The 16,273-nt window shown below is 35.5% G+C and overlaps 1 protein-coding gene across 5 annotated transcripts in view; it reads right to left on the bottom strand.

Moving 5' to 3' along the window:
• AP3B1 (adaptor related protein complex 3 subunit beta 1) overlaps window positions 1-16,273 on the bottom strand; it is a 165,115-nt gene that overhangs the window by 28,097 nt on the left and 120,745 nt on the right. For 3 of the 5 annotated variants that reach the window (XM_080573445.1, XM_080573443.1, XM_080573447.1), the window contains 2 exons: window positions 5,564-5,795; window positions 2,127-2,211 (listed from right to left, as the gene is read on the bottom strand). In XM_080573445.1, coding sequence (XP_080429571.1) covers window positions 2,127-2,211; window positions 5,564-5,795 — 317 coding nt within the window. Of the gene's footprint in view, window positions 1-2,126; window positions 2,212-5,563; window positions 5,799-16,273 lie in introns of all 5 variants that reach the window. The other 2 variants (XM_080573444.1, XM_080573446.1) reach the window with 1 other exon arrangement.

Here is a 16,273-nt window from a genome sequence, read left to right as displayed (position 1 = left end):
GTCCAAAATTGTTCCCTTATTCCAGCAAACAGCACACAGACCAGCTACAGCAGTGTGTAGTCAGCAGAACCAGGGATCAGCTAATCCTTGTACTCAGCTCTGGTGAGGCCGCCGCCTGAGTACTGTGTTCAGCTTTGGGCCCCTCACTACAAGAAGAACATTGAGGCCCTGGAGCGTGTCCAGAGAAGGGCTACGAAGCTGGTGAGGGGTCTGAAGAACAAGTACTATGAGGAGTGGCTGACGGAACTGAGGGTGTTTAGTCAGGAGGAGGCTCAGGGGAGACCTTATTGCTCTCTACAACTGCCTGAAAGGAAGGTGTGGGGAGCTGGGGGTCAGCCTCTTCTCACAGATAACCAGCGATAGGACTAGAGGGAATGGCCTTGAGTTGCACCAGGGGAGGTTTAGGTTGGAAATGAGGAGACATTTCTTTTCAGAAAGAGCAGTCAGGTATTGGAATGGGTTGCCCAGGGAGGTGGTGGAGTCACCATCCCTGGGGGTGTTTAAGGAAATGTTGGACATGGTGCTTAGGGACATGGTTTAGTGGGTGACAGTGGTGGTAGGAGGATGGTTGGATCAGATGATCTTGATGGTCTTTTCCAACCTTAATGATTCTATGCTATGAAACTATGTGACATGCAAAAAAATACATGCTATAGACAACTTGCTGGGGGTACTACTATCTTTAAAATGACAACATATTAAGTGTGCAGAAATAGGCTCAAGGAGGAAAAAAATATTCACTTTCAATAGTAAAACCTTCTTTCCCCTAAAACAGATAATTTAACTTCATCAGTGGTTCTTTTGGAGTCACTTGCGTACATTTCCATTATAAAGCTATTACTTCTACCTTTATTCCTACCTGTAAGTTGTGCAAACTGTGCTTAGTAGTTGTACATTAGAATTCCTATAGTGTTGAAGAAATGGGTCCAGTAATTTCTGAAAGGACTGGAGTTTTCCCTAATTTGGAAAGCTGCAATTTGAATTCCAATTAAATATCCATTTTTGTGTAAAGACTGCAGTGATTCTTGCAACAATACGTCAAAAGAAAAATACTTTGAAATATGTGGAGAAAAAATGACCCTTGGAGATTCATGTGTTGCCTTTGCACAGTTTCAAAGACTATATAAGCCAGCAAAAGCCTGAATTGCTCTTAAAAGTAGGAGCCTTGCTTTCCCACATTCATTCATTCCTAATGTTTAGACACTCCTAGTCTTTTTCCCTGGTTTCAAATGCTGTATTATAACAGAGTTCTCACTGGGTGAACAGGTTCTCTTTTAGCCTAGAATGCAATGGAACTCATTAAAAGGAGGATCATGAACATGCCAACAATGACCATTAAAAATGTAAATCAAGTACATAAGACAAAGTCTAGTTGGCCAGTCACTTATTTGTTTTCATTCTCTCTCTAATAATTTAAAAGAATCTACAGCATGAGGAAAATGTTTCATTAGCCTGCAAATTTTGGGGTTGTTTTCATGCAGTCATGTTACAGAGATCATAAACAGCCATAATAATCACTTGAGTTAATAAAATTGCTCACACTATGTGCTTTTTTGATTTGTGATTTCTTAAAAGGAAGAATACACAAAACATTACAGCATACTAGGTCAGACCTGATGGCTCCCTTTAATGTGGTGTTATTAAAAAAAATCCCAAGAAGAGTGGGAAAAAATAAAAACAAAACTCAGGAACAGAAGTAATTCTAACTTGGAAGAGGAGCTAATGATTATCCTACTTGATATTGTTTGTCCCAAGGGAAAAACAGGACCTCCCAAACACAACCTGTCAAAGAGCTCTTGCACTTAGACATTTAATTTTAAACCTAGATTTGAGATTACCACCTAATCTGTGTTTTTAGAAGCAAGTGCTAAACAAAAAGGGAAGACCCAAGAAAACTGATAATCATTGTAACAGTAAAACAGAACAGTAATTATGTCTTATTTTTCTAAAAACACATTTGGTTTACAGCATGTCATGAACTGATGTTCAATTCTTTAAACGTTTATTAAACAGTATGTCTGATACTGCCAAGTAAACTTCTATGTTACACTTAGGGCCAAAAAATTAAATGCCATGTCCCATTATTTTCGTATGAGATTTCCATTCCCTCATCCTTTAGAACTCACCATAACTGGAAACTGGCAGTCTGAGTAGAATCACAGAAGTCAATACCCATTGAGACAGTCACAGATCCCCCAGGCTCGAGGCACTCTACATAAAAATATTTTGAACAGGTGAAGTAAGCATGCAAAGGAACACAATAGCCCAGATGCAAACCCTCAAACTTCATGTAATTAGAAAATCTATCTATATATATAGACAAAACAACAACAGCAACAACAAAAACACTAACAAAAAACACAAACAAACAAAACCAACCAACCAAACAAAAAAAACAGCTTGTTGTAGCTTAATTTAAAGCAGGTTTCCCCCAAATGTTACACTTCCATTTTCCTTCCTGAACAGGAAGGAAATTGTTGCACAGGAAATGTTGCATTTCATTCCTGCAGCCTCATCAAGTAAATAAAAATATGTATTAAAAAAGGGAAATTATTTACAGAAAAAAATATATTGAAATTGTACCCTTTTGCTTGTGTACAGATCCAGCATTGACATTTCATTTAGAATAACATCAGTTTGCAAATTTAGTTAATAAATAGTAAAACAGAACAAATATTAATAAAATGCACATTAACACATGAAGTAATAGAAAAAGAGTATAATTTAAAATATTTCATGATTAGTGTGGTACATTTATTTCCCCATATTTCATTTGCTTTACTTATGGAAGAGAGCAGAGAGATTATGAACTCAAAGTGGAAGATAATTTTTGTGAGGCACTTCTCAATTTCAAGTATCAAGAAACATGCTTGTTCTTAGTTTCTTGGCTAGATCTCTTCACTATTTCCTTAACGTTGTAGACATAAGGCTTTATTTTGGCTGGAAGAAAAATTGTTTTTAATACAAAAGTAGGTATTAAAAACAAGCATTGGAGCAGTCTGACTGTTTGAAGCTTACAAGAAAAACAAAAACAAAACTAAAACCACTGTTAGAAGAAAGGAATTCTAATAAATATGATTGGACAGGCGGAGAAATGTCTGGTTTCTTCTTCCAGTTTATTCATTTGTGTATTTGATGCTTTTCAGGAACTGAAGAGCAGACTGCTTTTCTGCAACAAAAGGAAACTTAATTTAACTATATCTAGATTAACTTCTGGAAAAATATATGAAAAACGTGGTTAGGCAAAAACTAAGCTAATGCTAGAGAGTGAGTGAAAAACAAAGTATTTCCAGGAAAGAAGTCTGTGTTAAGCATCAAAGGGTTATAACTTCCGAAACTTTACCTACATCTTTGGGCTTAATGTTTTCAAATGGAGTTTCAAAGCCACCTAGCCAAGAAGAAAATACCGCGCACAAGAATTTAGATGAAATAATTTTGCCCTTTTATACTTGCAAAATCAGGGCAATCACCAACAGAAATTGCAGTGATGGAGGCAATGCTAGGTGTACACTCCAGCAGGAATACCTGTCTATACTGACACTACTTTTAATTTCACTGGGCAAATTATAGGACATATATTCCAAATGCTGGAAACATAAATAACAGGTAGAAAGAGGAACACAACATATACACTAACTTCTAGATAAAATAACAAAGAATACAAGAAATTTGCAACAAAGTGAGAAAAAACAACATTTTGGAAGAAACTGCTGATGATATATAAGTAATTTTCTGCAAAAGAAGGAAATGGCTACACAAGATAGATAGCACATTAAAGTGGGAAATAAATAATTTAAAGAGCAGGATTGTGTTGTGGAACTTAAGAAACCTGAAATGGATAGTGTATTAATTCCTGAATTTTTCACGATCTTTTCCCATAGCAGAAGTGAATTCTACTATTTACTGACTGTTAATTTTGACTATGTGATCTGATTTACAACATTACCAGTTTTCTACTTTTATGAATTTGTGACAAACATCAGTACAGGCTAGGAAGTGAATAGTTTGAGAGCAACTCTGAGGAGAAGGACTTGGGGATCCTGGTGGATGACAACTTGGACATGAGCCAGCAATGTGTACTTTCGGCCCAGAAAGCCAGCCTGGCCAGTCAGTCTGGGCTGCATCAAAAACAGTGTGGCCAGCAAGGCAATGGAGGTGATTCTCCCCTCTCTACTCTGTTCTCATGAGACCCCACCTGGAGTGTTGTGTTCAGCTCTGGGGCCTCCAGCACAAGATGGACACAGAATTATTAGAACGAGTCCAGAGGAGGGCCACGAAGATGATCAAGGTGCTGGAGCACCTCTCCTATGAGGACAGGCTGAGGGAGTTGGGGCTGTTCAGCCTGGAGCAGAGAAGGCTCCAGGGAGATCTTACAGCAGTCTTCCAGTGCCTAAAGGGGGCTTGTAAAAAAAGACGAAGAGAGACTTTTTGCAAGGACCTATAGTGGTAGGACAAGGCATAATGGTTTTAAACTGAAAAAGGGTCGATTTAGTTTAGCTATAAGGAATAAATTCTTTACGCAGAGGGTGGTGTTGCACTGGAACAGGTTGTCCAGAGAACCTGTGGATGCCCCATCCCTGGAAGTATCCAATACAGGTTGGATGGGGCCTTGGGCAACTGTATCTGCTGAGAGGTGTCCCTGCCCATGGAAGGGGGGTTGGACTAGATGATCTTTAAAGGTCCATTTCAATCCAAACCATTCTATGATTCTATGACTTTATTCCTTTAACTGAAAAACACTGACAAAACATTTGTTGTCTGTGACGGAAGCAGTTACATTCCTTGCTAGACTGTTCAAATAATTATACTTTGCTTTTTGTCAGATGGAAACATAATTGCTTTTGTAGCTATTGAACATAAATTTATATAGCTTTTTCAGAGTTAAAGAAAACATCCCAACATCAGAAGGCAGAAAGTTAAATAGTTTAGGTTAGACCTGACTACAGCATTGCTTTACTGAATTAACAGAGTACCTAATCTAAGAAACCACTCTTTATGAAAGTATGGTATGCTCATACTAGATTAAAACACTTTCAGTCTACTGCTGAAAGCTCCCAACAGAAACAATGAGAAAGTTCTGAGCCACCACATCATATAATAAACCCATAGATGTTCTGTAAAGCCTGGCACAGAGATCATTATGAGTATCTAAATCAAAACCTGATACTTAATAATAGCCTGTTATAGCCATTCTGGACAAAGGCTGAAAGAGAACTGAAGTTTGCAGGAAAAGAAAATAAATTTATCGTATCAACTCAAATGATTTGAACAAGCAGGTAGACTTTCAGTCATAGAAGTTCTGATCTAAGGAGCTGTTTCCAAAGTCAGATATAAGTAGGGAGAAACTGAAATAAACTTTTGTTAAAATCAGATTAGCTAAGAAATGGTAGCTGCATGAGTGTATGTGTATATGTATATATGTATTCTTATGCACACATGTGTATACATACATATATATGTATATGTATTCATATATATTTATGACTATACAAAAACACTTTTCTATATTTGAAATTTACCAAAATATTAAGATTCTGTATTTAAAAATATAGGATATGGTTACCTATTGGATTAAACTCATGTATCCTCATGCCTAGAGGTAACTTCTTCTCCCCTATATGAATATTCTCTATCTTCTGATCAGTTGTATTTGTTACTGTCACTTGCACAGGCACCATATGATCACCAAACATGTCTGGCTGTCTTGAGAAGTGATAATGAGCTGATAATCCTTTTCCAGTCATTCGATGAAGCATTTCATGTGTTTTTGTTGGCACGAAAACTTGGGTAGTAACCTGCTAAGTACAAAACAACAGTTGGTGAATGTTGTAAGAGAAAAGCAGATAAAACAACAATTAGGTACTATACACTTCACTCAGCTAGAATGCCTGCTTTCAAATCAGAATTTTGGCAAACCAGACACACGAAAAGACATATTCAAAACGATAAACAAAATGTAATAATGGTTATCTTTAAAAGAGTCTAAAAATAACATTTATGGTGCTGAGAACTAGCAGCTTTAATTTTGCTGTATTTACTTAATTTTCTATTGTAAATCTGTTTTAAATATTTTAATTCTGATATCCATTGAATTATCTTTTTTTTTTTTTTTTAAGTTACAGATAAAATAAAGTTTTTCTCTATTCTAACCACCAGAACTCAATGGTGACCCCAAACCCATCATGTACTATGAAACTACGAGAAATCTTTCTTCTTCTCCTGTTAAAACCACTAAATTTTGCCTGAACACCACACCAATCGAATACTAAAACCACAGTTGTATAGAGCAGAGTGATGATGCCACATTTTTAGTCATCCTGCTGCCACAATTAAGAAGAGAAATCTCAAAGGTCATTTGAGAAATCTCAAGGTCATTTTCACTGGAACAGGCTGCCCAGGGAGGCTGTGGAGTCTCCTTCTCTGGAGATATTCAAGGCCCGTCCGGACGCCTACTTGGGCAACCTGCTCTAGGGAACCTGCTTTGGCAGGGGGGTTGGACCGGATGATCTCTTGAGGTCCCTTCCAACCCCTGCAATTCTATGATTCTGTGATTTGGGTCAATTCTATCCTGAAGCAGCAGCATGAAAGACATTTAGACAAAAAAATCACCAACAGATAGTGATGGCCAGGAGATCTATAATCATGGGTTCAAAAGTGCAGAAGGAAAAAATATGCAGAAAACAGCTGAAGAGTGAATTTGAGTTCGTTCAACAAGGTTACTTTTTAAGGAAATTAAGTTACACAAAAAGTAAAAACAAAAAACCAGAACACAGAGGTTGAAAAGACCAAATGCTCAGCACAGAAATTTTGTCTGCGCAATACACTATAAGCTACTGAATTTTACGTGTGTGTTCTCATGATGACTGTCCATCTTCTCCTGCCCTATATTCATAGCCTTGAATGTGAAGGCTAACTAAGTGAGAGAGACAACTGAAAATAAAAGGATGTTCCAACACCCAAAGCAGCTAAGCAAGGAGAACTGGCTTTTATCTTACCTTGCCTACAAAACTCTTACAGGGTGCTACATTTTTCTGACTGCCACTTTTAACATTGAGAGGCTGATCTGAAGACTTAGTCAACACTTCCAGTAATGTAAGAAGCTGGTAAGAGCTGTGATTTACACCTACAAGGTGTCTGAGAAACGGGAGACAAAAAAATACAGCTCTAGAGAATTCTACTGAAAATCTTTAGAAGTTAGTAAGCACATAAAAACCTGACCGTAATCTCTGAGCACCAATTTCTAAACTAGAAAGGAAGGCTAGTAATACTTATAATCCCAGAGTATCTGTGAAGATCATCTAGTAAATGTTTAGAAGTGTGATCACTACATTGACGACAGCTGAAGAAAACCACATAAAGTAAATGAATTTGTATCCAGAAGTGGCTTTGGAAGGTGCATTAAGTATGGCACATACCACAGTGAATGACAAATAACTAATGAAGTAAAAAGCAAAAAGGCTTCCCATCCACTCAAAACTCAACCACTACATGACTGTAATTAAAATAAAATATGTACTGATGTGTCTGGGCAAAAAAACTTCTAGAAAAACTTCCGCATCAGATTTAACTTTCAACTTTTTGTTTCTTTCTTTAATAAAAAAACAACCCTCTGGTAACAGTTTTCTTAAATAAAATTAATAATATATCAATAAACTTCAGAGTGAAAATTAAAAGGCAGTTTCAAAATATGTCAAACTGAGGAAACTCTACAACCCCAACACTGAATCTGTACAATTTATTAAAACATTTTAAGTAAAATGCTGAAGTTCAGGCATAAAAAGATAACGTAGCGCTCTCAGGGAAAATGTTTTTAGTTTACCTGCGTGAGCATAAAAAATACACATAAAATATATAATAAAATACCTAGCCAATTATTTATGTTTCTGTCCATCTTTAAGTAATAGTAGTAATACCACTTGAAGAATATGGGAACCATAATTTTAAGTGGAGCCAATTATTCCAGTCTAATTATTGATCTCTTACAAGCATTCATCTGAGAACACAATTCAGCAAAGTTTTACAAAACCCATAATAAGCACGTATGTTTGTACTCCAATGTCACTTTAGGTGCACAAATATACACTAAGATTAGGGGTGCTTTCACATAGCTGTCACAGTTTCAGCTGGGTCAGAGTTAATTTTCTTCATTTTTTGGATTAAAATAGTGGTGATAACACACAAATGTTTTATTTGTTGCAAAGCAGTGCTTGCACAGAGCCCGGAACTTTTCAGCTCCTCATGCTGCCCCGCCATTGAGGAGGCTGGGGGTGCACAAAGAGCTGGGAGGGGACACAGCCAGGACAGCTGGCCCAAGGGGGGCAGAGGGGTGGTGTCCCGTACCACATGGTGTCATGGTGGACAATAAAAATGGGGTAAAGGAGTAGGACGTGGGGGATGTTCAGAATGATTCCATTTGTATTCCCATTAAACTATGATGTCTGATGAGCCCTGCTGTCCTGGGATGGTTAAGCTCCTGCCTGCTGATGGGAAGCAGCAAACGAATTCCTTGTGCTTGCATGCATGGCTTTTGCATTACCTAGTGAACTGTCTTTATCTCAACATGTGAGTTCTTGCACTTTTACCTTTCTGATTCTCTGCCCCATCCCACACGGGGAGAGTGAGAGAGTGAGACTGTATGGTGCTCAGCTGCCTGCTGGGGGTAAACCACAAAAGTAGCTTACCTTTAAATTAAAAATACAAAAAATTGCTCCTGTGACATGACGTGACCTGATTTCTGGCTAATGTAAAATGAATAGAGAAAGTATTAGTTGTATGGAACTTCACAGTTCCACAAATGAAAACATCTTTAAATACTAAAACCAAGGTTTAACAAATTATTCTTCTGCTTAGATTTCTAAAAATATTTGAGTAGGTCATACTCTCCCAAAAAACTCAGTTTTCAGGAAAGAAGAAAGGAGGTACTTAAATATATATATACATATAATTGGTATATGTAAAGAGGACATAGGAATATATGATCCATTTTTGCAGAAGTAACAGGTTATTAGCACAGTCTCACAAGAAACTGTCACTTAAAGCACTGATAAAATAATTAATAAAACTGAATCTTTAAAATGTAATTTACATCTTATTTTTAAGTTTAAGCTTAGACTTTACCTTGCAACATTTAATTCAATTTGGGCTGGACAAACATAACTGCAAAGTTTTTTCATTAAACAGTAATTTATAACACAGTCCAGCCATTTTTCATTAATAAGCTCAGAAAACATGTTTTATTCATGTTAAAACAAGTATTTTGAAGTGCTCTGCTTCTCTGTGCTAGCATGTAACTTCTAAAACATTGTTAATAGGAAAGAAGACGTAAGTAGTAGACAGGTATCTAGTAAAGATGCATATGCACATGGCACAAAAATTCCTCAGTATATTTAAATTGTGACACTGACTCAAGTCTTATTGAAATCTGCCTACAAATTTTACTTAGAGAATTTAATCTATGCCTCTCACAGCATTACTCCTCATATTTCATTCATAATTTCACTCATGTGAGGACATTCACTTTTATTTTCAATATCATACTTTACAAAACGTAAGACATGCAAAAGACAGACAGAATAACAGTATTATGTTTTAAAGCCTATAGGACATTAATATCTAGTTGCATTTAATGTGTCACTACTAGAAATAAATAAAATAGATGTCTCCTGAACAAAGAAATTTATTTCAGGAAAAACTAAAATTCTTAAGACATCTATTTGCTGGTCAGGATTGTGAGCTAACACAGGTTGATTTGACTGTAAGACAGTCTACTGAACAGTTGCACGAGTCTGGTAAACAGAGTGTTTTGTTTTTATTTTAACATTTTTAATGCATACATTTGCAATGCTTACAGAAACCTACAGGGCAGGATACCTGCAATCATTCTGGGGTTAAAATAACCCTCCAAAGAGTTAATAGAACAAGAAGCATCTAGTAACCATGAGATAATCCCCTACAAATCTTACATAGCATATGTTTAAATAATAGAAGTCGTTTGTGTACCTTTGGATGGTTTATGAAAATAACCAATCAATTCTGCAGACACAACATTATTTCTAAAGGAAATCTATGTGACTCATGATGCCTGCAGATACACAGAGACAAACCACACATATTTTATCAGTTTATTACAGTAAGCAAATAAGCGTGGAATGAGAGTGCACATAACTGTCTACTTAACGCTTACTGAAACATTTATAAGAGCTGTTATCTCCCTAATAACAGACAGACAGTGTGCAATTTTAGAGAGGAGAAAAGCTTCATATTTTTTAACACTTCACTAAAAAGTAACTGAAGAGTGTAAAATGAAAAATACTCTGTGCAGTTAGCTGGTAATGGACCATATTATCAACTCAAGTTAGATTTATAGGATACAAACTAGTCACTAATAGTTATTTTATGACATAGCGTGTCTGCTTTTTTTGGGTGAAGATTATTAAGATTAAACTTGCAAAACTTTTATTTTTTATACAGCTGTTTAGAATGATGGAAATACAAAAATTACAACACCGACTGTCCTCCCACCGCACTATGACTGAAGGCCACCACGAATTAAAAGTCAGCGTAGGAACTCCATGGTGATGTCACATGGTAAAACTATCAGAACGAATCAGGCCAGCCCCCATGCTATATTGCCTATGGTCAAAGATGATCCCTATCTGGAAAAGATGACGCAAATATTTTTAACCTACTTCTTACACAGTAATAAGAAAGGCAACATTAAGATTTTGCCTTAAAAGTCCCCCACTCATTAACCACATGAAAGGAAATGTGTAAGATCACCAGCAGTACTTTTAATTTTATCACAAAAAAGATGACCAGCTACAAACGAGTAAATCCTCTGTGCATGAACACGCTTGTTTTTGCATATCAGTAAGTCCTCAATAATTAAGGTCAAGGTAATAATAATAAAAAAAAGACAAACAATTTCCTGTTATTATTTAAAGTAAGAAGCACTATTGGTTTTATTAAACCTAATACAGAAAACTGAGCTTTACAGACCTCCCTGTATGATGTATTATTGTTATTATTATTTTTATTTTTATGAAAGAGCACATAATTATGTCTGTTGTCTTTTATTTTGTATCTGTTCCTTTGTTTAATAGTGTTTTAATAATAAACATAGATTAAATTTTGATCCTGATTCTGAAATATATATACGTTTGGATAAAACATATATCATTGGAAAAAATATTTGCTTCTAAGAATGACAATAATTATATTCTATTCCTCTAAATTACATTCTGTTAAAGCAGTGGACTGAATCATTTAATCTAAGTAGCCCTTCTACGGCCCTCCTATTGGCAATATCCATGACATAATCCAAGAATGACCTACTGAGCTGTGAGAGCTATATCCTCTCCTACACTCACTGTAAGGCTATGCTCCAGTAACTTCTGAACAGCTAAAAGGAGAAGAAGGGCTATCTCACAGCCCAGCCACATTTACATGATCTTTCAATTCAAGCCAGAAGAACAACTTAACCATAGGTTTACAGTATTAGAAGAAAAATGTCAAGATAGGCAAACAAAGGAAAGAAAACTACTGGCAGTATGTGGCAGTATATGGTAGCATATTTATGATCTTTTGCTTCATTACCAGTTACATATTACTGATGGTCACATGGCAATATATTCTTTATGGAGCTCCTACAAAAATAATTAATAATTTATAAAAAAAGAAAGAATTTCAACATCCTACATCCATTATTTCAAGAGGCTGTGGCAAACCCTGACAATGAAGCATACTTTAATCTTGCTAATATGGCTTGCCAAAATAAGGACAGCATCCTAGCAAAAAAGAAGAAAAAACAAACAAAAAAGCAAACAAGCAAGTTCATATTTTCTGTAGTACAGAAAATTTACAGGGAACAACGATTTAACTTTGGTTAATTTGTCTAGACAGACAGACAGTTGAGGACATCATATCAAATTCTGGTAAATACTTAGAATAACTTTACACCACAGGCTCTTTCAACTGATATACATCTACTAAACACCTTCTTAAAGCTGCATCTACTATGAAGACCTTCGATTTCTAACACATTCTAATCCAATTCTTTTTGAATTGTCACCACCAACTTTTAGGCTCTACACTTCCCTAAATGATTAACATGTCAACGAGGCTAACTGAAAGTTTGAGTATTAATGCTCATATTTTTGAACCAGTATTGGCCAACAATTTCAGACATTTGAAACTGAGTTCCAAAATTTTTTACTGAATTCCAACATAGATAAAATCATATTTTTGTCTCTAAAAACTTACAAGAATATTAAAACAAACAAACAAAACTCCCACTGATTTTTTTAATCACACGAAGATCAATTGCAAGCAGAAGAGGGCCTTTATCATAACTTCCCATCGTCTGCCTCTGTAACACTGCCAAAACTAATCTCTTTTGTGGCTGTTTTGTTTTCTCTAATATTTATGTGGTCTCAAACAGGCATAAAACCATCCTTTCAACAAGTAGTGTGTTCGAGGTGGTCTATGAATCTAGAGATGATTAAAATCTTCTGTAATGTTAAATTATCACAATTTCTTACATTTTTATGTTCTTTAGACTTTCCATTGGTTCCCTCAAAATATAAAAAGCTACACAGATGTCCAGTAAGCCTATCTCAATAAAAAGTATTGTTCTTAAACATTAAAGAATTAATTCATGATATAAAGGAAGGAGAAATAGGACTTAATCACAAACAGCAGAAAACTCTATTAAACCCATACCAGACTAATAAAGCACCTTTAAAACTGAGACTGTACTTAGACTGTATTTTATGTGTAACTGAGGGCCAGTGAGATACATTTAATTTTGCACATATGATAGAGCATTAAACTACAACAACACATTGTTTTGTTTGAGTTTTGGCATTTTTGCCTTTTCCTTATGCTGGGCATAATGAATAACATAATAACATAAAAATCTTTTTAAAACTCCAACAAGAAAGAGCTTCAGTAGCAACAAAATGGAAATATGATTAAATCAGGATTCTTATAAAGCATGAAAGACTGGGCTGAGCTCTGTGCCATAATCATGGCCCACAGGTCTTGGTGTAAATTCAGAATTGCACGTTCTTCCCCACAGGACACCCTGGAATCTGTAGTACTCCAAACTTTGCAACAGCCATTAGGTACCTCAAGGAAAAGGCATTCTCCCGATATATGGACAAATAATTTACTTCAGTTTAGTGATTCGACCCTTCCACTGGCCACCTAACTGGAGAGCCTGAGGATTTCCCAAAGCAGCTGAAGAGCTGGAAAAACAGAATAAGGTGTCAGCCTCACCTTGTGTCCTAATTATGAGTTTGAAATAGTGGATGCTGCAGATAGGGATTAATATAGATTTTGGCATTGAGTCTAAATGACTTCAAAGAAGTTCTTACGAATGGTTTCTAATATAGTATTTTGATTTTGGCAAACAGCCAGTACTCTTCAGCACAAGACCTCTAAAGTGAAAACACACTGAACCCTACTGGTTATAAGGTATAATTTTACAGCTAGGGTTACAGTATTGCAATTCCTGCATTATTGACTTCTTCCAACAGAAGCACCTAGTTCAAACTTTTCCCCAGAAATGATCCTCTTGTGTCAGGATAAGTGTATAATGTGGGTTGAAATATGATACACTATTGCCTACACACCACAGTAAACTCAGCCTGTAACTCCTCATATTTCATATCTAGCACAGATATTTACAAATGCTGAAACGTAAATTGCATCTTTGCTGGTTTAATATAGCTATATTGTAATCTTGGACACTGTATTTTTGCTGAAGCATAATGCAAAGTGTTATTTTGGCTGTATCAGGATGACTTTAATGCACCGTAACCCACCTACATGGCCAAAAATCCAAAATTTTTACTTTTCTTTATTACCATTTCCCCAACATGGATGTAGAATTTCTGCATGTACTTAAATGCAACTTTTTTTTCTAATGGTACATTATATTGATGTAACAATATTACATTTGCACATGATTTTACTCATTTTAACCTGAAAAAAATCTATATTCCTTAGTTCATGAAACATAGTTAACCTGTGGCCTCTGCTAAAATACAGCTTTTCCATGTTTTGTTTACCACAAGCTTCATATTTTGGCCTTAAATAGAAAAAAAAAAAAAAGTGATCTGATACAGTTCATAGCTTGTTAAGAGGCGTAAAGATTTATTTTTATCAAGTTACCTCCTGCTTCTTTGTTGGAATTCAAAAAACACACTGTTTTATGGGACTCAGAAATAAAATTCATGGCATCAGTTCAATGAATTTAAGTACATTGCTTTGAACAGTAGCTGTGGCTGTACTAGGTCCCTCAGTTGGTTACTAAATACAAATTAGGCAGTTTTTTCTCAACCACTTTTGAAATTACCTTGGTTCTCATATGAACTATTTCTGCTACTATCATCTACATCCTCCAAAGATTTAGTCAATCAAACAAATGTAGCAGAAGGAAGACTATGACAATAAGAATTTACTAAAACTAATTCAATTGTAAGCAACTTTTAATACACATTAAATAATAGTTGAAATTTATGATTTATGTAATAATAATATGTTTTAAAATTGCTGGTGTTATAAAGCTTTTTAAGCGGAAAAAGTAGAATGATTTTTTGCGCATTTTTCATGAAAATTTTCCAAATTAATTAATTGTAAAAATTTGTACAGAAACCTTCTTTTGCAGCCATGAATTCCTAAACACAATTCCACAATTTAAAGTGGCACCTTTAAGTCAAGAACAGACAGTAGAGACAGGGAACAGTACGCAACACTGTATGCAACCATAAAAAGAAACATTTCCTAATCCAAATCAACAATACAGAACAATTATTTAAACTGAAAATTTTAATCAACCACACACCTAGCAACACTATTTCAGGAAGATTTCAGAACTGCTTTTTAAAGTCTTAATATGTCAAGGCATTGTACACCACAAGTCATTAGGAGAAAAGTATAAAAAACAAGGTGAGAAAGTCTGCTACTGAAGTGAGCTTTTTAAAATCCATCTTTCTGATGTAACTGTATTTAATCCCTGCATTACTCAATTGCTTTTTACTGAGTCATCTGTCCCTCTAATACCCTCTTGAGTCTATAGCATGAAGAAACTGAAAACATTTCTAAAAGAAACTGGTGTTAAAAAACTTTGGCACAACTCTCACCAGCCTTGGAAGAAAGTACCTTAACATTGTTTTTGGGGTGGTGGTAAGAGGGGATCGTATCCCACCTCCTTGCAGTTGTCAGAACTTTCAGAGTACACTAAAATACCTATGAATGGACATCATATAAATATTCTAAGTCACCATACTTCAACAGCTGTGATGTCCTTGCCTTTCACTTACTTTGTATTGCTAGCCTAAATGTTATGTGGCAGCATATTACTGGTCCATGGAAGAAGCTATATGCCCTAGCACCAAGCAGTTACACATCTAAACAAGCCGAGTTAGCTCCACGTGTAGTTTTTCCTTTCAATGTCAAAATCTTTGGTACTAAGTTATTCTTAACATTTTGGGACACATCTCAGAATTATAATTTGAATATCAGGTGTTTCACACCATGTGATGATGACTCTTCAAGCAAAAGTGAAAAGATAGAGTCTTACATGCATTGAATGAGACATGGTTATTTACTTTTTTAAGCATGCAAAGCTAAAAAAAAAAAGACTAGCAGTTTCAGAAATCAAGACATACGTTAGTTATGAATCATTTACTTATATTTTCACCTGTATTTAACAATTTGGCAATTCCAAGGCTTACAAAATCTCAGGGAATTTAGATATATTTAGAATTGGATATACGTAATTTGAAGGGAAAACTGATCCAGATCAGCACAGTATCTTCTAGTGAAATCTTAGGTATTGTTCTGAAGTGCAATCCAAGTTTCAGTTAAGCACAGACCAATTATAATCAAGAAAAAGCAACTTAGAGCTCTCATATCATCCTTACGTTTGAAACAATTAGCTGTATTCACATACGGTAATTCATATACTTAGCAGGGCTTTGAGAACTCACCGTAAGTACATATTGAAATTCATAAGCTCTCTGAGAGAAAAGGGGAGTTTCAGTAAGGAGTTATTGCAGATTTCTACAAATTCTGAGTGAGGAAATTAAATAAATAAGTAAATAAATAAATAAATGTTTCCCCATTTGGGCCACTGCTTTAGCAGAATATGCCATTGAGCATGCCAATAAAAACACTGAACATAAATTAAAATTCAAACAAGACCTCTGCAGTTTTAAGTGTCATTCCTCAGTATGAAATGCAAAATTTCTGAATAAAATCAATCTTA

This window comes from Anser brachyrhynchus (assembly GCF_964034855.1).
Source record: "Anser brachyrhynchus genome assembly, chromosome: Z".
In the NCBI taxonomy this organism is placed as follows: Eukaryota; Metazoa; Chordata; class Aves; order Anseriformes; family Anatidae; genus Anser; species Anser brachyrhynchus.
This window is presented reverse-complemented; position numbering and strand designations above follow the sequence as displayed.